Source organism: Streptopelia decaocto, assembly GCF_964273445.1.
Source record: "Streptopelia decaocto genome assembly, chromosome: 13".
In the NCBI taxonomy this organism is placed as follows: Eukaryota; Metazoa; Chordata; class Aves; order Columbiformes; family Columbidae; genus Streptopelia; species Streptopelia decaocto.
The window spans coordinates 6,147,780-6,174,055 of NC_138668.1; the positions used below are offsets into that span (position 1 = coordinate 6,147,780).

At 57.5% G+C, this 26,276-nt stretch overlaps 2 protein-coding genes across 2 annotated transcripts in view; both read left to right on the forward strand.

Annotated features, from left to right (window-relative positions):
* The first annotated feature begins 328 nt into the window (after window positions 1-328).
* Window positions 329-2,698, forward strand: NPW (neuropeptide W). The gene is made up of 2 exons (XM_082064607.1): window positions 329-740; window positions 2,339-2,698. Exons 1-2 carry the CDS (start codon window positions 348-350, stop codon window positions 2,372-2,374), a joined length of 429 nt encoding a protein of 142 aa, XP_081920733.1. The 5' UTR covers window positions 329-347; the 3' UTR covers window positions 2,375-2,698.
* A 7,052-nt stretch (window positions 2,699-9,750) lies between these two features.
* The window catches only part of NHERF2 (NHERF family PDZ scaffold protein 2), a 34,268-nt gene continuing 17,742 nt past the window's right edge, over window positions 9,751-26,276 (forward strand). The window contains exons 1-2 of the mRNA XM_082064904.1: window positions 9,751-10,106; window positions 14,238-14,495. Coding sequence (XP_081921030.1) covers window positions 9,897-10,106; window positions 14,238-14,495 — 468 coding nt within the window. The 5' untranslated portion in view covers window positions 9,751-9,896. The remainder of the gene's footprint in view (window positions 10,107-14,237; window positions 14,496-26,276) is intronic.

Below are 26,276 nucleotides of genomic sequence, written 5' to 3' on the forward strand. Positions count from 1 at the left end.
TCAAGGATGGGAGGGATGCTCAGGGCGATAAAGGGGATGCTCGGGATGCTCGGGGCAGTGGGGAGGATGCCGGCATCCCGGGGGGAGGTTGCAGGAGGAGGTTGCAGGGGAAGGGCGGGGGGACTGCTGGAGGCGGCAGGTAGGAGGTGCGGGGGGCCGGGGCTGGCAGTGGGGCGGCCGGGGGCTGCCGGGGCGGAGCCGCGGGGTGCCCCTCCCGACGGCTGTATAAACCGGCGGGGCGCGGGCGCGGGGCAGCCTTCGCCGGGGCGCCCGTGGCCGGGCTGCACCCCTGCCCGCACCGCTGCCCGCACCCCTGCCCGCACCCTGCCCGCCCGCAGCCCGACGCGATGGCGAGGGGGCAGCTGTCGGGGGGCGCCTGGGGCGCCTTGATGCTGCTGGGGCTGATGCTGCCGGCGGCCCCGGCGGGCGCCTGGTACAAGCACGTCGCCAGCCCCCGGTACCACACGGTGGGACGCGCCTCGGGGCTGCTCATGGGCGTCCGCCGCTCCCCCTACCTCTGGCGCCGGGAGCTGCCGGCCGAGCCCCCGCGCCGCCCCGGGGGAGCCTCGCCCGCCGCCGCCCCGCTGCCCCCGGGCCGCCCCGCCGCGCAGAGCCCCCCACCTACCCCGCCGCCGCCGCCGCCCGCCCGCCTCCTGCAGCGCCTGCTCCGGCGGGGATGGGGCTGGGGCGGCCCCCGCCCGGCCCCTGCCCGGCCCCCGCCCGGCCCCCGCGGAGCTCAGGTAACCCCGAGGGGCGGGCGGGGGGCGGTGGAGCCCGGGGGTGTCACTGGAGGTGTCGCCGGGGCCGGGGGCCGCGGTGTCTACACAGCGCCCCAGGATGTTTGAGGGGTGTCAGCTGTGCCTGGGGTGCAGGGGTTCTGCTGCAGTCTCTCTGCGGAACCCTGGGGTGCTGGGGGTTCACCAGGTAACTGGGGGTGCACGGAGTTTTGAAGGGGGTTCACCAGGTAACTTGGGTGCACAGAGCCTTAAGGGGGCTTCACCAGGTAACGGGGGTGCATGGAGCCTTGAGGGGGTTTCATCAGGTAACTGGGGGTGCGCTGAGCCTCAGAGGGGGTTCACCAGGTAACTGGGCGTGCACAGAGCCTCGGAGGGTTTCACCAGGTAACTAGAGTGCACAGAGCATCGGAGGGGGTTCATCAGGTAACCGGGGGTATATGGAGCCTTGGGGGGGTTTCACCAGGGGTGCATGGAGCCTTGCTGCAGTTTCTCATACCTCAGGCACTGGGGTTTCGGGGTGCCCCACGCAGAGGGTTAGGCTGCCCCATGGCATCACCCAGATGTGGGGAGCTGCCCCTCAACACCTGCACCATCTTCTGCACCCAGCCTGGTCTGGGCAGTGGGGGTGTGGGGAGCAAGGGGAGCCCCAACCCTGCGGGACAGCCCGTGTCCCAAGGGGTTCACAGCCCCGTCCCTGCTGCGTGAGTGCAACTGCATGAGTTGAGCATCTGCCACATTTTTAAACTTGAACCACAAGGTTTGTTGCACCCCGCAAAGCAGGATGGGAGGAGGGGGCAGTCGTTCCTCCTCCCCATGGGATGTGTTTGGGGGAGCTGCACTTTTGTCTTCTGGGCAGACAAAGGAGATGGATGATTCTGTGCTCTCCATTTGGGGTATCACAACCTGCACCTGTGGGACTGAGGTGCCGGTGCTGGAGGGGTGGCCACGGGGCGCTCCCCGGCCTGGCCCCGCGCGGGACCCCCCTCCCTGCCCGCCGGGCTCAGCCAGGCTGCGTGGGACTGGCTCGGGGCTGCTTCCAGACCTTGCATTTCTTTCCTCTTATGTAAAGCTGGAGCCAACATCCAGCTGAAATCCACGGGGGCTTTTGGCTGTTGGATCAGGTCCTGAAACATGTAGCTGTATTCCTCGCCCACTTTATTTTCTGGAGGAAATCTGGGATGAGTGTCTTTTTTGGGAAAGCCCAGACAGGTCAGCTCAGCCCTGTCCCATTATCTCCCGCAGCCTGGCTGTGCGCGGGCAGAGCAGTCCTGGTGCCGCACTGGGGGCTCTGGACCTGCAGGCCTGTGTGCATCCCTCTGATTTTACAGCCAGATTTCCACAGAAACCTCGCAGCAGGTCCAAGCCTCGTATTTGGGTGTCTGCACAGGGCTTGATCTGCCTGCACAGCAGCAGAAAGGGAGCCTGCAGTCCCCACTGGCTGGATCTGAGCCCACGGAGGAGAGTATCTCATGACTAGAGCGAGTGCAGCGGTGGAGGGAAATGTGGTTCCACACGGGACGAGAGGTGGCGGCAGGACGCGAGGGTGCAGCTGGATGCTCAGCTGAGGCTCCGAAACAACTCAGCCCCTCTTTTCCTTTCAGCTTCTGCCGCTTGAAGACATGGCTCTGATCCGCTGAAGATGCCCACGGTGCCGGAGGAGCGTGGACTGCCCGAGGTGGAACCTGTTCACCCCAGCTGGCGACGAAGAGTCTCAGCGGCAGATCTCCTGGTACTCTGACCTCTCTGAAACCATACAGACAATTGCATTCCAACAAATCTGATTTTTCATGGCCGCTGTCCAGACGCAGTGGTAAATTCATCTTGTTTTCAGGTCAATCTAGTGCTATAAACTTGGGGAGAAATAAACAGGGAAGATATTTATTTTTCTTTATTTTTTTTAGATTTCTGTACTAGCTTGTTTGCAATATGATACAAACATGTACTGTTTGCTTCCTAGGAACCTGCCCTCATTAAAATGAGAATTGATCAAAGGAAACTTTGGTTTAATTGTACTGTGCTTTTTTTTAATGCAAAACCTGGTACGGCTCTGCACGGGGCAGGCACTTCAGCGGGCGGGTAACTCCCAGATTTTTCTGACATGATTTAACTCCTTGACAGAGTTTCTTCTGCAGCTTTACAGTAAATCTCTTTTAGTGCCCGTCAGGGAGCTGCTGCCAGGCTGAGTGTCAATTAAGATGACAAAGTTAGAAATCTTTCCTAGACTGGGCTGAGCAAAAGCTTTGCAAGTCCTCCCTGCTCTAGTTGTTTGTTTGCCTGCTTAGAGCTTGATTTTACATATGTGTCTGCTGACATAAAATAAATGTTATTCCCCATTAAAACAGGGAGAAGCCCTGGGGCCAGGTGGGAGCACATGGTAAGTTGTGCCAGAGCGGATGGGGTCTGGGCTCCAGAGAAAACTGAGGTTTGGTGGGGCTGAGTCCAGCTCCTGTGAATTGCTGAGCTCTTGCCTGCCAGTGCTGGCAGATTTTGCAGGAAATTTGGCAAAAAGAGCCATTTCCACCCCTCTCGCACGAACCGCCTGCTCCTGCCAAGCCCCTGTGGCCGGCCGTGGAGCGGGGACAGCAGGGTTTGCACTGCCTTTGGTTCGGATCTGGAAGGAAAAACCCCTTGCAGTGCTTGTCGAGGGAAGCGAGCACACACCAGCTCTGCCCACTGTGCTGCCCCTGGCACCGGTGCTGCCGGCACCCCTCGCCGGGTCTCAGGGAGGATTTAGAGTGCTGTAACATGGGAAGAATCCTTCTCTCCCAGTTGGTTCTCAACCAGTTTCTCCTCCATGTCTCCTCTCACTTCCCCTCCACGATTTTCCAATTTCTGCTCTTCGTTAGCACAGCGCAGGGCTGGGATGGGCTAAATGAGAGATGATTGCCAATAACCCATTAGGCAGCAGCCCTTGAAAAGGGCTGTACCTGTGAGGGTGCCAATCAGCCGAGGCAGATTGCCCTTCTTGATGGAGGTAAGTGATAAAACGAGGTAGAAAATGTACAGGTCAGCTTTGCACAGGAGGATGCACAGAAAGGGGGATGCAGGGTGATGTGATGAGAGACACAGCTTGAGCGTGCACTTCTGCCCTCGTCTGTTGGAAAGAAACACTTGGACATGCCAATTATGGTAGCAAGACACTTGGTTAACCACAAGCCCTTCACTTCTCACTTCGTAAAATAATTTGCCCTGTTGCTGTTGAGAAGCGTGAGCTGATTGTCCACTGGGGCCATAAAATAATTTCCTCTGTGCTCCCAGCTCTCCGGAGAGGTCTGGGCCTTCCCTGGGGGTCAACAAGCCCAATAAAGTGGAAGACAGCTTAAGAAGCTTTTAATTACACCTCCTGCCTCAGGGCAGGACCCAGCTATCCCTGATGGACATTAATCTCTTCTAAAAGACGAGTCCTGGGGGCGACACCGCACTCCCCACGTTCTGCCTCTGTTCCCCTCATTTTGAGGGCTGTATGCCCGGACCATGGGGACCCCACAACTCGGACCACAGGGACCCCCTGTCCTGGCCTCGTGGATGCATCAAGAGGAAATACGGCCCCGGGCATTCTCGAGGAGGACGCTGGGTCCCTGCCCACCGTGGGGTGGGTTTGTGTCTGGGAGCAAAGTGGGGTGATAAAAGCTTTTGGGGGAAGCGTGGACAGGCCCAGGGCTACAGCAGCACATTGGCTTCTGGCCCCATTCAGGGTTCTGGTGCCCCTTGATCCCCCCGGAGCAGCTTTGTGGGGAGTAACTGCAGCCCAGGGGGCGATTCCCAGCACTTCTTTGTGCTTTAGGAGATGGGGGGGGCTCAGAAACCCCCAGGTGATGGTGGGACATGGTGGGACACATCACCCCTTCCCTCCCACCACGTCCCTGAGGCTGTGGGGTGGTGGGCAGGCTGCTGGGAGCGTGGTGGCAGCTGGGTGGCTTTGCCATGCCATCTGGTGGCCACATCGATGCCAGGAGATGGGGAGGGATGTGGAGATGCAACGAGGGTGAGGATGAGCCCTGCCACCATGTCCCTGTCCCTGTGTCCTTGCAGAGTGGCGAGCTGCCCCCGTGGGCGCTCCACTGTCTGCAGGACCAAGATTATGGGCCCAGGAGGAGATGAAAGCCCTGGGCTAAATCCTGTCCCGCTGCTCAGGATTAGGACAGCCCAGGGTTGGGGCTGCTCCTGGGCTCCAGGTCCCCATGCAACACATGGGGTTTGGACCTGGATCCGGCCCCTGGTCCAGCTCCATCCCCAGGTCCTGCCTGGCAGCTCTGTGGATCCAGCATCGCTGGCCGCAACAAGGGTTCCCGGACGGGCTGCGCGTCACCCACTGGCTGTGCCAGCGGACGCGTTTTGTTCCAGTCCGAAAGGCGGGCGAAGCCCAGGGGCTGCGGCGGGCAGGAAGACGTCCCACCCTGACCCAGCCCAAGCCTGGGGCAGCTCCCTTTCCTTCCCGGCTCTCCAGCCTCTCCCAGGGGGACCAGCAGCATCCACCGTGCACGCCGGGACTGGGGACTTTGGGGAGGGCAGCGTCTGGGACAGGAACTGCCTGGTGTGAGCTCACGCCAGGGCTGGCCCGTGCACACACACAATGGCTGCAGGGCCCTGGATGCACCAGGAGGAAGAAAACTCCCCAAGGAATTTCCTCTGTCGTCGGCTCTGCCCAGAAGCTGCTCCTTGCCCCGCTGGGATGCAGGCGGCTGGGGCTGAACCAGGCCAGGTACCAGCACCTCTCCTGAGTCCCTGTTGGGTACGGTGGTGGCCAGGGATGGAAAACCCTTGGGCAGAGCTCGGTGCCTTGCATGGTCCCTGCAATGGTCCCTGCTGTCCCTGTTCGGTGTACGTTTTTGATGCACCTGAAGTGGATTTTCCTGCATCTATTATCCCTGCTCACAATGGAACAACAGTAATAATCAAGTCATTAAATGATATGATAATGCCTGTTTCTCCACCTGTACAGTAATTGCGGGTCCCGGTGCCAGGCCTGCCAGGGGTCTCATCCCGTCCCCTCGGGCTGCGCACACCTTCACGCTGATGCTGTTCAAGGGAGCTGTCCGAGGCTGGAGATGAGGGGCAGGAGCTGCAGAGAGCAGGAGATATCAGTGTCTCCATACCTGCTGCTTTGCCTATTTCCAAGCTGTCCAGAGCGCTGATAAGGTGACAGCGGCTCAGAGACACAGGCTGAGATCTCCCCAGCTGAGCCGCGGCAGCCTGGGGTTTTTCCTGGGGTGTCTGAGGGGAAATATTGGGTTGGAACCTTCCCACTCCCACGCTCGAGTGTCCCCCAAGCGTCCTGAGGGCCATGCCAACCCCACACCGAGGCCACCCTGGAGGTGCCTCCCCCGTGTTGACTGTACATGGGGCTGGATTTGGGGAACACCCGCGTCTGCCCAGGGACAGTCACCGGCTCCACGCCTGCGCAGCACCAAGCGCCGCCAGGCCCCTCTGGCTGGGTACCCTGGGTACCTACCGCGCTGCCGTCTGCTGCAGATAATCACGGACCTGGGCGGATTCCTACCTGCCAGCTCATGCAAGAGGGATCTCCCAGCTCTTGGCAGCGTCACCGAACTTTCTGGACTTTCCCAAGCCACACAGCACGTTATTAACCCTCCTAATGATCCTTCTGTCTCTATAAATCTAACCTGGGAAATGTTTACAGCTCAATAGTGCCACACACAGAGGTGCAGAGAAAATGAGACAGTGCTTTTTATGAGCTCTCCTCTCATTTCCAGTTCCTCCGGCAGTGCAAATAAATCACCGGCCTTTCCCGCTCCCCCAAGAGCAGCTGGGACCCGGCAGCCCCACGCTGAGTGACAGCAAAACAAGGGAGGAATGAGCACAGCCGCATCCATGCCAGGAGGAAAGCCTGGGACTTCATTTATTAATAGAGCTAATTACTGCAGTAGCGATGGCTCTGTAGCTCCCAGCAGGGACCATCAAATCCCACTGCTGACCTGGGTGCATCCCTGAGCTTGGGCAGAGAGACCCAGCTTTTCCTCCAGCTCAGGCAGAAGGTGCCGCGGGTGTCCCAGGTCTCCTGCACAGACCTGCACCCAGCCCAGCGAGCTGCGGCTCTGCAGTGGGAAGCGGCTGGATAATAGATAAACATGGATAAACACCAGACAAAGCACGTGGATCTGCCCAAAGCCACCCAGGAGGCGCGAGATGGAGCCGCGAGCAAGACACGGGGCTCCTGGTGTCTTGAAAACATGTGTCCTTCAGGCCAAAATGTCTCTGTGGCAGAAAATGGTCTAGAGGCACGTGCAAAACCTCTCATTTCTTTGTATGCACCGGCAAAACCCAGGGACTCCACCACCAGCAAAACGTCCGCCCATCAGAGCCCCTTGCCCTGACCTCCCAGCCGCCTTGGAAACAAGGTTATCAGCTGGGGATCTGCTGGTTTCTGAACAAAGATGGACTTTACGGGCTCCAAAAATACCTTTCTGTGATGCAGCAGGGAGCCACCCAGTCAAACCTAATTTCTGTAACTGTGAAACTTCATACAGCATCTGTATTTTGCATTAGGGATGCAACAGGATCAGGCCTGAAGCAAACAGGGTTCTGGACACAGGTGTAATTCTCTGTCACTGCTCAACCAAGTGCAGTGAAGGAACTAGAAGCAGAAGTCAAACAAAAAGAGCTTCGAACCATTCCAAGCCAGTGAGCACAGATCCCGTCAACTTCCTCAGCCCTCGCACAGCCCCATTGGGACTTAAATATCTGCCCAAAGCAGAACACAGAGAAATTGAAATGGAGAAACGTTGCCTGTGCAGTATCTGCTGGATGGACCCGCGGCTCCGTTACAGCAGTGAGTGCAGGACCCCCCTGGGCTCTCGCCTTTTGTCCTACAATGGGTCAGAGGTGGGAAATGCCAGGGTGGGCTTGGGAACCAAGGGGTTTGTACCATGCGAGGATGCCCCTTTGCACAATGTGTTTTCAAGCTCTTTCCAGGTCCTTCCCACAAAGATGATACTCGGTACCTGAGCCTCCTCGGATTCTCTACAAGGAATAGATGAGATTTGGGGAAAAAAAGCCTTTTGGGGACAATGAGGTTGAAAAAAAAAATCAACAAATCCGGGTCACACTTGTGAAAATGTTTGTGCTCAAAAAAAAAGCATTTTTGAAAAATACAAACCACCCATTTTCACCTCTTTGAAATGAGGTGGATTTTCTCTTTTTTTGTTCTATATTGCAAGCTACCAACAGTTTAGAAAAGACATTCAAAAGGGTTAAAATATTCTGTCTGACCACCCAAAAGTTTTTCTCCCCCGTGTTTTTATTGCACTGAATAAAAAGAAAAACTTTTTTGTCCAGATAAACTTGAAACAATTCCTTCTCCTCCCCCTCATCCCTCCAGTTTTTTGGTTTAGCCAGTGAGTGGAAAAATCAATTATTCGCACTCCTCTAGGCCGATAAAAATCTTCAGGGCTCCACAAAGAGGCTCAAGGGAGCACTTGCCTTGTACAGCAAATAAAACAGTCTCAGAATTTCCCGGCTCTCTGGCCTCCTCTCGTGTCACCCAAGATTTTGTGCTGAGATCGGCGCTTCTGCAGCACCGCAGAGAGCAAAGCAGCCTCAGAGCAAAGGCAGCCGGTGTCCTCCCTGCTGGGATCTCACCCCGGACATAAAAAATGCCATTTTTTTCCCCAGGATAGCGACTTTCTTGTAAGACACATCACCAAATATCGCTGTGGTTCAAGCATCTTTTCTTTGAAGAGTGACTTTAAGTACAACTGCAGTGGAAAGCATTTTTGTAAAGCAGACTACAAATTAAAAGTGAATCAATGTTAATTTATGGGGCCTTATTTACTGTCTCGAGCTGGCAGCTGTGTTTGCTTCAGCTCTATAAAAACCTGGTAGGGAAGCGGTTGAGGAAAGAGAAGTGACAGCGGACAGCTAGAAAACCTGAGACACAGTGCAGTGAAGACTAATCTGGGTTATTTCCTCCTTGTAAGAGACTTCAAGGAAATGAAGACCAGGAATTTAAAGAGGTGAAGACGGGGATCTCCGTGTTCCATCAAAACCCGCTGGTCTCAGGTGAAGCCTGGATGGCCCATCCGCAGGGACACCCGGGATGGAGCAGGAGCCTTTCCCCACCAGGAACGTTTGGGACTGGAACAGCAGAGCTGCCTGCTAACGAACTCTGTCCCCTGCCTGGTGCTCAGGGGGACACAGATCATTTCTGAGTAGTTTGCCATGAACGTATCGAGTGCATCATCAGCCCAGGAGCTCCATGTGTGCCAGGCTGCCTGGTTTGGCAGGGGCATCCCCCAAAGAGCTGCGCATCTCCCCGTGGGCACAGGCTGGGGCAGAGGAGCTGCTGGGCTGTGTGTTCCCATCCCTGAACCAGGGGCTCCCAGCACATCTCACCAGTGCAGGATGAGTGGGGGTCCTTGCCCACTTCCCCAACAGCTTTGCTGCCCCAAGGATGAGCCTTGGCCTGGGTACTCCTTCCCAGAGGGCAGCGGGGATGGGGGCCTGGCTCACAGACACAGGGGTGACCCAGCTCAGCAGCTTTGTCTCAGCAGCGGTGCCCAGGCTGCCATGGAGGGTGGTGGGCTCCAGGCAGCTGCCCCCAGCCCGGGGAGCTCTGGTGCTGTCCCCAGCCCGGGGGCTCTGTGCTGCACCGGGGGTCCCACAGCCCGGGAGGTCATGGTCAGCCCCGGGCATCCCCGCTCCATCAGCCCAGCGGCTCCACCGGCTTCGGTGTTGATCCTGATGTCGGTGCCGGTCCCGATCTCGGTGTCAGTCCCGGTCTTGGTGTCTGTCCCAGTCCCGTTGTCAGTCCTGGTCTCAATCCCGGTGTCAGTCCCGGCACCGGTCCCGATGTCAGTCCCGGTCCCGATCCGGTGTCAGTCCCGGTCCCGGCTCCGCCCGCCCCGTCGCTCGCCCGTCCCCATCCCCGTCCCCCTCTGCGGCTCCGCCCCGGCCCGGCCCCGTCCCCGCCCGCCGCGCTGCCGTTGCCGCGGGGCAGCGCTCAGCATGGCCGCGCTGCGCAGCGCTCCGGCCCCAGCCCCAGCGCCGGCCCCGGCCCGCCCCCCCGTTGCCCGCCCCCCCGTTCCCCGCCCCTCCGCTCCCCGCCGCTCCGCGCCCGCCCCGGGCCGCCCATAAAAGGGGCCCCGCGGCCGCCCGCCCCCGCCCGCCGCTCCGCGCCGCCGCCCGCCGGGCGCCCCGGCCATGGCCAAGGACCAGCTGAAACCGCGGTTGTGCCGAATGCTGAAGGGGGAGAGCGGCTACGGCTTCCACCTGCACGGCGAGAAGGGCAAGAACGGGCAGTTCATCCGCAAAGTGGAGCCCGGGTCGCCGGCCGAAGCGGCGGGACTGCGCGCCGGGGACCGCGTCGTCGAGGTGAACGGGCACAACGTGGAGCAGGAGACGCATCACCAGGTGCGGGCACGAGTGGGCAGGGCAGGCAGCTCATACCCGCCCCGGGCTGATCACCCCGGCCCCTCTGCCCCGCTCCAGCTTCCCTGAGGTGGTTTTCTCCCAAAATGTCTGTGCTGGAGCATCCTTGGCCCAGCTGCTACTGGTGGTTGCTGGGATCGGATGGGTGCCCCCCAAAATCTTAGGCCTGCAGGGGGGTTTTGCATGGCTGGGGTGCTGAGTTGCCACAAGAATGGTTGTGTGGTGTGGTCTGTCTCGCTGCTGGGGAAAGGATGTTGTAATCATGTGAAGGTGGGAAAGGTGAAGGTGTTTCAGCCATGGGCAGGGCACCGTTGGTTATGCAATCTGTGGTGGAAAGGAATGGGGGATACCCGGGCTTTATTTCCGGCTCTGCTGTGTGTTTTCTTGGCCACTTTAGGCAAACTGCTCCTGCTTATGCAGCCCAGAGTGTTTAAGGATGCCTTAAAATCTCCTGATTAAGCTCTGCAGATGTTCACAGTTTGGCTGGCTTAAGTGTGATAGAGCTTGTAGGGGAATAATGGCTGTTGTTGGACCCCGGTTGTGACTGGAGGGGGGTCCATGTGAACTGTTTCTCAGCTCTAACAGAAGCTGCACATTTCAGACCATGTCATTTTCTGCTTATAAAACTGAAACTTGTGTTGGTTAAACAGTTTAGTTGAAAATACAAGCAATGAGATTCAGGCTGCTGCTGTCCCAAAGAGCTGTGGAGCCTGGTAGCGGCACGGTGCCCAATGTGCCCGTTTGCTTGATGGCTTGTGGGGCTCTGCAGGGTTTAGTGCTTGAGTAACTTAGAACAGATGTTGAGCCCCCGCTGCCTGTGCTTTACTGGGGCAGAGCTGGGATGTAGCTTGTGGGCCCAGCAGTGTTCTGGGGGATGCAGGTTCATGTGCAGGTGTGGATGTTGCTGTGCTCAAGGTAAGGCAGAACCTCTCTGGGCATCATGGCAAGCCCAGGTGGCTCCAGTGAAGCCTTGTGGACTCCTCTCCATGGGCTTGGTGGGTTTTCATGGCTGAATGAGCCTGTTTTGCTGATCTGAGCCAGCTGTGTAAAAGTTATTGTTTGTCCTGAATGTGATTTCAAAACCCTTGAAGGAGGATCCGTGTCTTTGATCTGTCTGGGCAGAAAGGAGGGCTGCGTTCCCCTAAGGAGCTGCTTCGTATTGGGAGCTATCAGAGCTCCCTGCTGAAACTGAGGTGCTGGGGATGGGCATTAGCGGAGCTGAGGCAGCCAGCTGTGTCTGCAAAATGTACAGGGTTTTCCAGTAGGTCAAGTGAAATGGGAGAAATTTTCCTGTCTTCCATTTTCTGCTGGCGGAGGCAGGATTCAGCCCTGGCGCTCACTCCCTGCTGCAGAGCAGGGAATGGGACGGAGTGTTGTGGAGCTCACAGCTGTGCTGTGCTCCTGCTGTGCTGGCATTAGTGTGTGTGAGCAGGAGCTGTCCCAGGACACCCCTGGGATCGCCCTTCCTCTTGCCTCAAAACAGTGAGAACCTCTTTCCTGATCCCTCAACAGAATACCCAGCACTGGATGGGTCAGAGCTGCCGGTTTGCTGTGGCCTCTCCTCCTTGCGCTGCTGAGGTCCCTAACCTTGAATAAGTAACATTTCTCCATGCGCATCCCAAGCTGCGGTGGGACGGGGCGCAGCAAACAAGACCTTGCTGTTTGGGTGTAACTGTGTTTCGAGCTGAAGCTGGCGGCATTTGTGCCTTTGTTTTCTGCTTTTCCCTAGCCTTACCCAAGGAGCGAGGGCAGGACGTGTTCTCAGGGTGTTCCGTGTTTTGGATGTGAAATTGTGTCCTGGGTCCCTCACCCAGGTGGGCAGTGAGTGTGGGGCACAGAGCGATGGGCTCCTGCCTACCCGGGGCTTGCTGGGGCTGGCAGTGCTGTGCACAGGTGTCTCTTTCGGAGCAGGAGGGATGAACTGAGCTGTTCCTGGTGGCACCATGTGGCTCCTTCCCGGGCAGCTGGTGTTTGGCAAGGGTGGAAGGGCTGCTGTTGGTGTAGCCAGGGGTGAAAGTCTGTTTGGGTGGAGCTGCGGAAATCATGCGGCTGGGACCGGGGCTGAGGAGGTCCTGAGGCGCCAGATGCGCAGGGGAGGCTGTGTTGTCTTCAGAAAAGCTGCGGGCTTGAGGCTGTGACCATGGCTCGGAAACGGGTAGGGTACCGGGCAGTACCTGGCTGCTTCTTTGCTTCTGCCTTGCTGCTCTGTCCCTGGAGCGACTTGCTGCCCAGAGACTTTGTCCCAGAAAGCCCCTTCCGCTCATCCCTGCTCATGGGGAGAGGGACTGCTCTGTGCGCCCTCTCCATTGTTTGCTCTATCGCTTGCCATGGCTGTTGAGGCGCTTGGCAGTGGGATGAGCCCCAGCACCGTTCCCCACCAGCCAGGGAGCAGCTCACCATCCTGCCCAGCCAGCACCATGGCGCTTCTGTGGTCCCTTTGCGTTTTGGTGAGGTGACCCTGCCCCTGGCCGGTGATTAACGGTGTGCCGCGTTGTGGGGTCTGGGGGATGACGCTGTGCGGGACCCAGCACGTTTCTCCTGCATGCTGCCCACCTGTGTGTCCTGCCAGCGCACGCTGGCTCTCCGGTCCCCTTGGGAATGGTGGCCTTGTGCAGGCACTGCCTTGCCCGTATCGGCAGCACCGTCCGATGCGGCATGGAAATAGATCTGAAGGAGAGCAGATGGGTTTTCTGGGGCTTTTTGGAGTGCACCCTGTGGGCCATTCTGGACGGGAGCCCTGGGCACGCTGCTGCCTGATGTGGAGCTAGAGGCTGCAGCAGATTAGTTGGTTCAGGACAAGCAGCCTTGTCTGCAGTCTATAAATTTCTTGCTGGTTGTTTGGTTGTGTGTTGTTTTTTTATTTGCAGATACTGGCTCTGTTGACCTTGAGTGGAGCTTGCAGGGGAGTAAATAAATGCTGGCTAATTGCGCATTAGGCTCGTTTGTCGTTTTATAACCTTGGTGGTTGCAGTGTGTCGGCTGCTGTGACCCAGATCAGAGCAGGACCCTGAGAGAAAGGCCAGTGCTGGCTCTGGGGGGTGTTCCTGCATGCCTGGGGGGTCATGGGTCTGTGGTCTTCAAGGTCTCCCCATGGCCAGGGATGGCTGCTGGGCAGCATCACCAGCAATACCACCCCTCCTCCTCCTCCTGGGGATGAAGGCCTGTGCAGGGAGGAGGTGGCACGGCAGAGCCAGCCCTCCATGGTGCTGGCAGGGCTCTGGGCTGGTTTCCCTTTGCCCAGCTCCTGTGCATGTCCTGGATCTGTCCTATTTCCATCACAGCCCACCCCGGTGTGATTTACCGGCCGGGGTCAGCTCCTCCCAGCCCTCCCTGACACCGCCAGCTCCTTTCAGAGCCTCTGCCCGTCCCTGATCCCTGCGGAGCTGCCGGGGCAGGACAATGGTCCCCATTCAGTGCTGGGTCCCAGCAGGGACGGGTCCATCTCCTGCTCCCAGTGCTGGGTTCCCTTATCTCCGCTGGCCCCAGCATAGCCCAGGGATCAACACACAGATCAGGTTGTTTCATTCATAAATCTGCCTGGGGGGGGGTCACCAGTATGCTGGTGTTGGGAGGACCCAGCAAAGGCAGACTGGCCACCAAATGTATGTGTGGGTGCTCAGTGCCTGCCTGTGCACCCCAGATCTCCACCCTGCCCTGGGTATGGGGGAAGAAGGACACCCCAGATCAAGGGGGTGAGTTTGTGCAAGATGGTTTGCTTGGAGGGACAGGCTGTGTTGTCCCTGTAAGGGACAAAGCCAGGCAGCAAGGTTTCTGATGCTGGGGGGCGGCAGGCAATGAGCAGCCTTTGTGACAGCTCCTGTCTGAGCAGGTGATTCTGGGGGGTCTGTGCAGCTGCCCTGGGCAGAGCCAGGGAGGGAAGAGCCACCACTGTCACCACCGGGGATGCAGGCACTCCATGCTGGGCAACCCCCAAAGCTGCCCTCTGCCCTTCTCCCCGTCACCGATGGCTGGAAGTGACAGCAAACTTGCACCATGCAGCAAGGTGGAAGCTGCAGGAGAGTGGGAGCTGATGGTGCTTGGATCCAGCTCTTGCCACAACTGGGAGGTCCCTGCACTTCTGCTCAGTTGTTTTTTTTTTTTCCTCTTTTCCAGGTTGTGCAGCGCATCAAAGCTGTGGAGTCGGAGACACGCTTGCTGGTGGTGGACAAGGAGACGGACGAGTACCTGTGCAGCCTGCGCCTGACGTGCACCGAGGAGATGGTGCATGGCGGGATCCTGCTCAACTCCGGCCTCTCGCCCACCAAGTCAGTGGGCAGCGACAATGGGGAGGTCTGGAAGCCGCAGCTGGACCTGAGCGGGGACAGCCTCCCCCGGCACACACACAGCTTCTCCTCGCATGGCAGCAGGAAGGTGAGGGGGGGCTGCTGGGTGCAGAGTGGGGACTGGGAGCAGCTCCCTCTGCAAGTGCGGCGCTTCCCATCAGAGAAAAACCTTCTGTATGTGGCTGTCAGCTCTGGAGACCCCACTGTGTCCTGAAGCAGGGGACAAGCTGCCTCTTGGCATCATTTTCTCTTGCATCATCAGCCGCTCACTCCTTGAGGGTCTCCTGAGCTCTGGGAGCTGCTGGATGCTGGGACAGAGGGGTCATCAGCCTTGGGATGGGTGACCCAGCTTGAGTCTCGCTCCCTGCGTGAACCAGGGATGTGGCAAAGCTGGAGCTCATGAATGAGCTTCTCTCTCCTCCAATTATTTGCAGGAGGGAGGGAACATGTGAGGTGAATGTGTTATCAGCTTTTTTGCTTAAATAAGAAGGAAATTAGCTCTTTTTCAAGTGGTCTGGGTCTGGACTGCAATTCTGCAGTAAGTGCCTTTTATTGGTAAACTTCTTTCCAAAAAGGAAAGAATTTGGGGTGGAAAAGGTCCAGTTTCCACAGCTGCCTCGCTGCTGGGCTTGGGCTGGAGGAGACGGGGCAGCCTTGGCTCTGCAGATCGCAGCTTTGGCCCTGGTGTTGCCCTGGCTGGGTGGGGAACGTGGGTGTTGCATGGCTGAGCTGGTGACTGTCACCCCTCTGCAGCTGTCTGTCCCCTTCCCTTCGATTAGAGGTGTGTTGGTGGCTGGACACTGTCCCCAGAATGGCTGAGGGGCTGCCAGGAGGACACAAGGTGGGAAAGTGGGGAAAGCTTCATGTCCTCAGGAGCCCTCACAGCGTCATGGCTGAAGGAATTCCCTGTGCTGATAAGGCGCGATGCTGGTGCAAGGCAGGAGGCAGCTCCAGTGATAAGGAGGGGGTCTCACCCTGGTCCTTCCTCCAGAGCCTTTTGGCATCTTGCAGAGGTTTTGCTGCCCTGGGGGGAACCCCCATTCCTGGTGCTGTCAGGGACAGGCTTGGAGGCAGTGCCTGTGTTGGGTTTTTGTTTTGTTTTTTCTGCTTTCTTCACTTATTGCATGACTTGAAGCTGTTTGAAATTCTGTATGATGATGGTGTTTCCCATGGAGTCGGTCCTGTGGGGGGCTGGTGACCCCCAGGACGGCTGGTGGGAGAGGAGCTGTTCCTGGGGGTGGCTGGGCATGGCTGGGGGGCAGCTTTCCCAGATGGGGATTTCCTCTCCTGACTCTGTTGGTTTGCTGGGTGCGATCCAACAGTGTGTGCTGACGGGAAGTCAGGCGAGGGGAACAGGACGGTCCTTTCCGGCCTTTGGGTTACGGCTCCTCCAAGGAGAGGGTGGGACGGGGAGAGCTGGGCTGGGGTGCGAGGGGGGAGAAGCACCCGTGCTCCCCCAGAGGCGCTGAGGGGCTTGGCTGGGGCTTCACATGGGGTGGCACAAACCAGGGCATTTGGGGCTTGTGCTGGCACTGGCATTTGGCAGCGCCTGAGCTGGACAAAGGGAACAGAACCTGGGGATGATGCCCTGTGCGTGGGGTTGGGATGGGGCTGTTGAGCGTGGCAGGTGTTTGCAGAGGCTCAGGTCAGTGGCTGGTTTGCAGCAGCTCTTTGAAGAGCTGGGTGCTGCTGGCTTTGCTGGCCAAGGTCACTTCTCTGTGCTGGGGCCGTGAGCGACCCTGCGGCAAGGTCATGGGTGACCGGAGCAGCAGGACTTGCCCCCTGCTTCCGTGCCTTGCGGTCCTGCTCACTTCAAGGCAGTAAAACTGGGTCTGGGTGATGTGACTCTCCCCATGTCCCAGCTGGCTGGAGGCTGGTGGTGCTGTGGTGCACCCCGATTCCTGCAGTGCTCAGCTCCCCAGTGCTGTGTCCCTCTGTGGGGCAGCTCCAGCCTGACCCTTGTCCTGTAGATCACTGGGACCACATTGTGCAGCTCCTGAGTGTTGTGGGGCTGCTCAGGGGATTTGGGTCCCTGCAGTGGGGCTGTGGCAACTGGGGGCCAGTCGGAAACATGTCCCCAGCCAGACTTGGGGCTTTTGTGTAGCTTCCCTGGAGGAGTTTAGTGAGGAAAAGGCAGCTCCTTCCCCCTGTAGACCTGTGGCCCCAACCTGCTGCTGTAGGAACTGGTGCTGATGCTTTGGGCTGTTCCCAAGGAGCAACATTTTTATATGTAAAAGCTGCACTTTTCCTTGATTATAAGGCCAGGTTGTTCAGTGCAGCCTGAAGCAATGAAAACTGAAACAAAGAGGAGGGAAATCTGGCACCCTGGATGGCCGTAGTGGCGGGCAGCGAGGAGGTGACGCTCCAGGCAGGGTGGGCACAGCCCTGCCAGCCCCCCTGTGCTGTCCTGTCTTATTTTGGAAGAGGAGTGACCCCCTGCCCCGAGAGCTCTTGTGGATGGGGAGGTCACCGTGCACCCCTGGCGGAGACCTGGCGTCCAGGACCTCATGCTCCAGGAGCCACGGTGACGCCATGAATAATTCAGAGCGTATTTAAAATCAGGCTGGCTGCCCCGGAGCAGGTCACAGGGCTGGCTGCCAGCCACTGCACTGTCACCACTGCCATCCTCACTGCCCTGGAGACCTGTGTCCTGCCTGGCTGTGGTGACACGCGGTGACATGGGGAGCAGGGTCTGCCTGGCCCTGTCCTGCAGCGCTGCACCCAGCTCTGGTGCTGGAGGGGTTTGCTTTCTTGCTGCCTGCCCCTCACTGTGTCCTTGGGGAGGGGACGCAGCAGAGCACATGTCCCCATGCCATGCACTCCTGTCCCAAACATGGTGTGGTGGCCGCCAGGCTGTTTGCTGCTTTTCCCTGTGGCTCTGGCTCTGCCCAGCATGGAGGTCCTGGGGGTTTGGGAAGCAGCAAGCAGGGGGGCGTTGGGGCTGTGCTGGGTGCTTTTATTGCAAAGGTGCCTTTGGGACAGTGGTGTGAGCTGGTGGTGACTGTTAATTAAATGGTGTATAAAAGGCAGGTGTGGTGCAGGGCTGGGCTGGTGCTGAGCAGTGTTGCCTGTGTGCTGCCGACTATCCTGGAGGGGTTCGTGGTTGTGCTGCAGCCCGGCTGCCCCCATAGCATGGTGCAGGGGATGTGCTGTTACTGGGAGCCCAGTTACAGCTGCGCAGGGTTCTGAAGCATGTCAGGGTGTCCTTGGGACTTGCTGCCTCACTGCTTTCTCCAGGTGTGTTTGTAGGAGAAACAGGAACAGTAAAGCCACCGAGACGTGTCTGGGGGGACGCGGTTCCCCCTGTCGCTGCCGTGGTCACAGCAAAGCACGACTGTGCTGGGTGGGTGTGCAAAGAGACCTTGATAAACCAGTGTTTATCTTTTGGAAAACAAACCCACCTCTTGTTTGGTAGCTCCTGGATTCTAGCAGCCTGTTTGGGTCCAGAAATTGTAATGCAGGGGAATTAGTGACAGGTGGTTAATCAGCCTCCCCTCAGGGAGGGACAGTGTCACATTAGTGTTGCTGCTGGCAAGAGCTGCAAACAGCAGGAGGACGGGTGTCTCTCTGCTGACCCGGGGGATGTGACTGGCTCTTTGTCGTGACAGCGAGCAGGCGTTGAGCCTCCTGCGTGTCACAGTTCGTGCTCAAGAGGAGCTGATGTTTTCTGGAGGAGGATGGACAAGCACCTGGGTGCCTGTCAGACCCGCAGGTGTGGAGCCAGCACTGACATTGAGGCAATAAATATTTACGCTTCTGTTTGGGTCAGGAATAAGAACTTGTTTCTATTGCAAATAAAACTCTGGGTTGCAACATGTTCAGCCTCCAGCTTTCTGCTGGAGTGCTGGAAGGGGGAGTAACTAGGGACAGATGTTTTTGGAGAACTTTGCCAACTTATTTGAGGCCCCAAAATTAGGGCTTGTAGAATAACCGCAAAGATGTAATAAAACCTAACATGAGCAGAGATGTCTGTAGTAATTATGTGATTAAAAAACAAAAAAACACCAAAAAAATAACAGCATGGTTTAAATTAAAGCACTTCCCTGCAGCATCCTGTGCTCCCCAGGCTCAGACCTGCAGGGAGGGCATGACTGGGGGGACAGCAAAGCTCATCCCTGGTACGACCTGGGTGAGGTTCCTGCTGTGAAGGGAGAGGTTGAGGAATCTCTCCAGCACGGAGCCCCGGGAGCTGCAGCTGTGTCCCCGTGATGTCCCCTGCCCTTCCTGCAGCAGCTGTCTTTGTGGATGCAGCCCCGGGGCTGGAAGGGCAAAGCCAAAAGGAAGCCCTGTGTATGCACTGTTGGGGCAGGGATGCGTTACTGTGTGCACTCTGCAATTTTCTGATTAAAAAACACTTTGTAAAGCTGTTTCTGCACCTGCAGTGTGGAGCTGCACTGGGGCTGCCTGGAACTTGGGCTGCTGCTCTGCTGGGGACGGGAGAGGGCAGGAGATGGGAGTGCAGCTCCCACATCCCTGCTGGGGAATCACAGAATAGTTTGGGTTGAAGGGACCTTTCCAGCTCCCCCAGTGCCACCCCTGCCATGAGCAGGGACATCTTCACCAGCTCAGGTTGCTCAGAGCCCCATCCAGCCTGGCCTGTCTCCAGGAATGGGGCATCTACCACCTCTCCGGGCAACCTGGGCCAGTCTCTCACTGCCCTCAGGGGCAACAATTTCTTCATGTCCAACCTGAATCTCCCTTCTTTTAGTTTAAAACCATCACCCCTTGCCCTATCATGACAGGGAAGGGGAAGGTGAGATGCCTGTGGGGACTTTGGAAGCAGGACAGCGGGGCCGGAGTCTCCTGTCCCTCTGCAAAGGGCAGCATTGCAGCAGGTAGCAGGGTACACGGGGATGGCAACAGGTCTGGTTACTGGTGGAGCTCAGTAAAGCCAGGCTTGCTTTTGGGATTAGTGCTTCAATCCCATCCCAGAGGCAGTGGAGCAGCAGGGCAGCCGGCAGCCCTGTGCCAGCACTGACCCTGCTGCATTATTGATGGCACTGGGCTCACCAGCATCGTGTGTCATGGGCCGGGCAGAACTGCTGTGGGTGGGCTCTGGAGCAGCTCCAGCTTGCAGCATCTTGGGGACGGAGATTAGGACATGTGGCAGCTGGAGGTGGCCTCTCTGGGGACGGTTGCAGGATGCTTTCCCCCTGCCTGAGTCTGTGCTGCACCATGAGCTCTGCTCAGAAGAGCATGGAGAGTTTTGCGTTTTTGGGAGCCTTTCCTGTGCATGCAGCAATAGGCTCAATGGATAAAAATAACTGATTTTTCATACCGTTGCTCTCTCTTCATGCATGGTTAGAAGGAGCAGGATGAGACCTCTCCTTTCAGAGCCCCCTTAGTGTGGGTGTTGGGGTGTTTCAGGAGCTGGTTGTGACTCTGTCCCCTCAATGTGCTGGGAGCAGTGGGGTCTGGTCTGCGAGGAGGCTCTGCATCCTGGAGCATCGCAGGTCCCTTCATGGGGACCAGGGCAGCCCCAGCCTCATTCCCCACACAGTCCCATCTGCTTGTCCATTGCACATAAGCAATCTGCTAACTTTGGAGTTTTGCTCGTTGGGTTTTGTTATCAGTTTGGGATTGGCATCCCAGTGCTGCCGTTTGCTGGAGCCTCGGGTTGTGAGGAGCCTGTGGGGACCAGCGTGTGCTGGGTGTTGCTGCAGCATTTGGAGGAGGTGCCGGCAGGGATCTGAGCCCTGTCCTGCTGGATGCAATCCAGATATGAGATGGGACATTTACCCACAGCGAAGAGAACTGTGTTACTGGCCATGCTGGAGCGTGGTGGGGTCAGCCCTCGCGTCCTGCACAGGGTCCTCTTGGTGCTGTGGGAAGGGGGTTTGGATGCAAAATGCTCCCTTTCATGTGGACCCATCACCCAAAATGCTGCAGGGACAGAGGGAGGGGGCTGAGTGGGCATCCCCAGCTCTCCTGCCTGGGCTCCATGTGGCTCCCGTGGAGGAGCTGGGCTGGGGGGTTATTTCTGTGCTGGGGCAGTGCAGGAAGCCCCTCCCGGGGAGGAGAGCATCCACCCCGCGGCACAAACTTCCTCCACCGCGATATTTTTAGTGAAACACAAAGCGAGTGGAAGGGAGCAGGAGGCAGAAGGCAGATTAGCATCAGGAGGAGCTGTGCCCTGCCAGGAGCCTTTGTTCCTGGGGCCATGCACTCCCAAGGGCCACCCGGTCCTGCGAGGGGACTGTAGGGTCACCCTGGGACCTGCCACCTCCCTGGGAGAGGGGCAGGAGCGCAGGGGAGTGTTTGCATCCCAGCCCATTGCCTGGCTGTGGAGCGGTGACACTGCCGACACCGAGAGATGCTGCGTGTGGTCCAGCCGGTCATGTTCCCTTCTGCATCCTTGAAAAATCCAAAGCTTTCCCTCAAAATGATTTGAAAACTGATATGAAATGGGAGCTGTTAAAAATGCAGCTTGCTCCGCGGCAGCCGGTCCTGGCCCCCTCTGCTCGCTGGGATGCGCTCAAGCAGCTTGCTTTAATAACAGCCCTGCTTATGAGTGGGCTCCTTGCCAGCTGGTTAATGCTTCTCTTCAATAGTAAAAAAATATTAAGTGGTTTCCAATAAATTAAAAATCTTCTGGCAGAATCTGGGCTGTCGGCATGTGCCCTGGCAGCTGCGCGGCGCCTCTGCTGTGACTTTGCTCCATCCCTTGGAGCTTCTCTGGGATGGTTGGGCTCGTGATCCCATTGTGGTTGAGGAAACATTAAAACAGTATTGGATTTTTTTTCTTTTACAGTCTCTATTTATTCCCAAGACCCAAATTAGTTCTACAGGAGGGGGCACACCGTGTGTTTCCAGCTCTCTTTGTGCAGGACTGTCCCTGGTGCCACCGTGTAGTGTGGCTGCATAAAACCCCTCTGGGTGATGGACACCAGACCTGGTGATGCTGCGGGTTGGGGTGAATCCCCCCTACCCCTGGTTTAAAGAGGACTTAAAGAGCTCCTTGTAATCCATGATGCAACATTCCTTTGCTGATTGCAGCCCTAACAGCATGCAGCTGCAATGTGGTGTCCATGGCATCGCCTCTGTGCCTCATTCCTCCCTTTGGACAGGATGACTGAGGCTGTGAGGTGCAATGATTTACCCAGCCCTGCAGAGAACTTAGTGGATAAATTAAGGTCTGAATTGAGCTGTTTTGGTGCCTGGTCCTTGGCTCTGTTGCTGGGTATAGAGATTCTACAGGCAGTGATCTTGGGAGGCTGCAGGTTGGGATACGAGAGAGAAAATTAAACTCATAATCAGCAAAGGGTTTCTCCAGATCTGGTGGTCTCTATAAATAAGGAATTAAAACTCAAGTTGTTGACATAATTATTTCTGGTGAGATCTGTATCATAATTTAATTTCATTACAGCTTTTGCCTGGACTTCTGAGTGTTTTGGTTCCTCTGCTGTGCACATTTAAACTGTAGCCAGCCTTGGAGCTGGATTTTGTTGTCTAAATGTCTCTCTTTTCCCACTAAAGCCTCGCAGGAGTTTGTTACAAGGTAGAATAAGCCAGTGGTGGATGTTTGTTAGTGGTAAGTCTGAAAGCCAAATTGAAAAGTAGTTTTATGAGCAAGGGGAAGGTGAGATGATTCCCTATAGGTACCACAGTGGTGTGTGGGGCTGCTTTGTGGGCATCTCAAGCTGTGACTGCCTGGCAGCAGGTCTGTCCCTCAGCGGGTCCCCAGCCCGGGCAGACCTGTCCCCATGGCTGCGGATGCTTGGGGAAGGGGCAGGATGGGAAGAAGTGGTGGGTTGGTGTTGGGACGTGGTCCTGGGTGCCTCCATTGCCGGGTGATGTGAGGCTGGTACCCTGGCCTGATGTGATTAAACCCTCTTAGGGACTTACAGGGACTAATCCCCTTAAAGAAACGAGCAGCACAAAAGGCGGCAGGAGGGCTAATCCCTCCATCCTGCCTTGGCGGGCTGAGCTCCCACTCTGGCTGTGCTCCCCCTGCAACCCTTGGGGGCACGGCTGTGCCACCAGCTGGACCAGTGTCCCCTGCGGTGTGTCACTACTGCCACGGGGCTGGTCCCCAGTGGCTCATCCCAAGCCACTGTGGCTGGTGCAGGGCTGGCTCACTTGCACCAGGCTGACGGTCCCTCCTGAGCGGCCAAAGGCCATCCCAGGTAAATCAGTTAATTCTGACCCTGCGGTTGTTCATGGTTAGCAGGATTTAATTAAGACAAGCCCTAATTAGTTCTAAGCAGGGTGAATAGTCTGCCTTGCTTGGGAGAGTTCCCTGCTCTAGGCTGGTGGCTGTTAATGAGCACAGGGTTCCTGCTGGCACCGGGGACTGAGTCTGTCCCAGGGATGGGAGACCCCATGTTGTGCTGGGGAGGTGCTTGGGGCAGCCTGAATATTGCAGAATAGTTTGGGTTCAAAGGAACCTTCAAACATGGGGATAAATTCAAATACGGGGATAAAAATTGCCTTGTTCCGCTCCTTGAAGCGGCTGCTGGGTTTTGTTGGGCACTCGGATCCACCTCTTGGCTTTGCAAGCTTTTTGCTGGGGCAGCTGTTTTCCCTGTGTTTTCTGGTCTCCTCAGCCCTTTGTGGATCACAGCATGCTCAGAGCTCCGCAGCCAATACCAGCGTGTCCCCAACACCAGCATGTACCTGGGACCACGCACCCGCCTGCACCAAGCCTTTATCAGCGAGAGCAGCCGGAGCCTGGCGCTGGCCCTGGGGTTATCACAGCAGATCTGCTCAGCATTGGAAACACACTTTGTCCGGGAGCACCCGCTGCTGCATAGGGCTTTGGCAGGGCCACCCCCGAACCCCCTTATCTGCCCCAGCACGGGGTGCTGCTTGGCTCCGCTGGAGATAAACACCAGCCCCTCGCCTGAGGAGCAACCTGGGAGGGTGCTCAGCAGGCAAAGGCCATCTCCTGTGGTCATACTTTTAAGCAGCTGGGTTTAAAATGTCATTTTTTTTGAGCTGAGCATGGCAGCGGTATGGGCTGAGTGGTGAGCCCTGGTGTTCCCCAATTGCATCAGGTCTGGGTGTGATCCCGTGTTTTCCAGCAGTGCTGTGGGATGGAGCTGGCAGCAGCATTTTGCAAGGATTGAGTTGTGTGGGGGAGGCTGAGAGCCGCAGGCAGAGCTGTGGACTTTGGGTGCTGCATCCAGATCAGCTCCACGGACAGATTTTGTGCAAAAGCTTTGAGTTGTGGGTTTTTGGGAGGAGGGGGTAGCTCGCATGTCAAGCCGAGGGGCGGGAGCGAGGCCCCCTCACTCCTTCTGCTTTCTGGAAAATTGCACCTCTGGATATATTACTGCAGGATTTTTAAATACACAAGGCCTTACATTCAGTTAACCCCAAGTGTGGGTGCCACAGCGCTGGCTTTGCTTTCGTTATAAGGAATGCAGAGGATGTTTGGAGCCCTCCCCCTGCCTCATTTCCTCCAGCAACCGATGCTGCCCAGCCAAGACAAATATTGGTGGTAAACTATTGAACTTCCCTGGTCCCGATGCTCCCTAGCGCTCACAGAGCAGTGCCTGTTCTCCCCAAATCCTGGGGCAGGGGCCGGGCTGGGGAGGCACAGATGTGTCCCTGAGCTGGGGACAAGCTGGAGGCAGCGAAATGTGGCGGTGGGAGCTGGAAGGTGTGCGGTGAGCATGCGGTGAGTTTTGCAGAGCTGCAATACCCAGGGCTGCACCCAGCTCATCCGTCCCAACCCGTGCACAGGGTGAGCTTGCTGGTTGGAGCTGGGGGGACAGTCAGCCCCAAAGGGCCAGTGCCATGGCTTGTGTGGTCCCTCTCCCACCCTGCGTGTGCGTTATTTGGCTCTGAAAATCTGAATGTAGCACCCAGACTTTTTCCTCCAGGGCCGGGGAGGCTGCGGGGATTGTGAGCAGGACCAGGAGCCGCATCAGGCACAGGAACAGGCTGCCCAGGGCAGTGGTGGAGTCACCATCCATGGAGGGCTTGAACAGATGTGGAGAGGAGATTCTCAGGGACATGGGGTAGTGCCAGCGGTGGGTTATGGTTGGACTCAATCTCAAGGGTCTTTTCCAACCAAAAAGATTCTGTGATCATTGCAGGCCCATAGTGCAGACTGTGGGCTTCCCCATCCTATGATGGACACCCTGGCAAGCAGCTGCCTTTCTGCAGGGTTGCAGGTTATTTGTTGACCTGCTGGGAATTGCACCCCCTCCCCAAAAACTGGACTTCCAGGGCAGCTCTCAGAGGGTTTGGGCAGGTTGGTGCTGGCATCTGTAGGTTGCTGTGGGACATGGAGTTTGGTATGTGGTCCCACAGTGGTGTCCCCCGCCCCTGGCAGAGGTGTGGCTGTGCAGCCCATGGGGTGACAGCCCCGAGTTCAGAGCCTGAGTAACCTCAACCCTTGAGAAAAATCTCTTTCCTGCTCTGGGTGTTTGGCTGCGAGAGCCCCACCTGTCCCTGGGTGTTCTCTGGGGAGGGAGCGCTGTGCCTTGGCATGTCACACCAGTGTCCCCGCATCTCCAGGGGGATTTCCCTTGTCATCGGTGCTGCCAAGCTTGTCACTGTGGGAGCGCAAAGCTGGTAGGACTGGATTCCTGCTGATGACCTGGGGTTATTAAAGTTAATGAATGAGGCTGGCGTTAACAAATGATTGGTGATTGCTCAAGGCTTGGCCTGGGCAAGCAGCTGAGACTGAAGTGTGGGCTGACATGGCGTGGGCAGTGGTTTCACGGCACACAAGCTGGTGTGCGGGATGTGCTTTGGGTCCTGGCCTGCATGGGAGGCTCTGTTTGGGATCCATCACCTGCCCTTGGAGCGGTGCTGAGGGTGTTGAGATGTGCTGCTGTGGGTGGCAGCTGTGCCCCCGATTTTGGGTGTCTTGGAGCAGGACCCGTCTCTCCTACGAGGCTGAGCTACCCGCTGCAGCGAGGCTGGTGGGGGAAGCTTATTCCCAGCATCTCCTGCTGCCTTCCTGTGGCCGTAGCCATCCCTCCCCTCGCCCCAGGGGTTCATAACAAGCGTGGGAAGGACTTTTCTCCCTGTTCCAGCAGCTCGAGCTGTGATTTGAGCCCTGTGCAGAGCGACCAATGCTCTTTGCCTTCTTTCTTTCCTACCCCCAGGAAAACAGATCCCCCTGGATCTGGTGAGATCCCTTTGCCTCCAGAATGGAGATCCCATGTTTCTCTTCTTGGACAAATCCCAGCCTGCCTGGACCCACGCTGCTGCCCCACGTTGTCCTGGAGCCGATCCCCCTGGAGCAGCAGAGCTCGCCGGCATCCCGGCTGCGTGTTCCCTTGGCAGATAGTGCTGGAAAAGTTGTCTTTTTTTTAAAGAAAACACATGCACGTGGCGGCTTCGGTCTCCTCCATCCTCCCTCCCTCTTTGTGTCTCCCAGGGCTGGGCCAGCTGGTCCCGGCTCCCGGCCAAGCCCGAGCTGCTCCTGCTCCAGCCCTGCTCTAACATCACCAAACGGGGCGGGGGGAAAAAAAAGCAGCTTCTCGCAGCTTGTGGCTGAGAAGTTCCCCAGCTGTGGGGTTGCTGAGGAATGGCAGGGACAGCTCAGCTGGAGACATGGATTTTTGGACTCAGTGATCCTTGTGGGTCCCTTCCAACTCAGGACGTTTTATGATTCTGTGATCGCTGCTGGGGGGATCAGATGGACCCCATGGGGCTGGACTGCGTCCCTGCAGCAGTGAGCTGCCCTTGCTGGTGATGTGCCTGTTGGGGACCCTTGCAGGGACACATGGTCCTCATGGGGACATGGCCCCGGCTGCAGACCCTCTCCTGAGAGGCTCCTTTGTGCCCAGGGATTTCGGTAATGCTGGAGCTGCCGTGCGGTGCTGAGGATTTTGGAGAGGGACAAATCCAGGCTTACCCCCTCGCCCGGGGCAGCAGTAGTGAAGGTCATGCTCTGATTTCTTTGGCA

Excerpts from the sequence above, each read along its gene's own strand:
- NPW (XM_082064607.1), top strand. The coding sequence starts at position 348 with ATGGCGAGGGGGCAGCTGTCGGGGGGCGCCTGGGGCGCCTTGATGCTG. Across the intron at positions 741-2,338 it reads CCGGCCCCCGCGGAGCTCAG|CTTCTGCCGCTTGAAGACAT; the intron begins GTAACCCCGAGG and ends TTTTCCTTTCAG.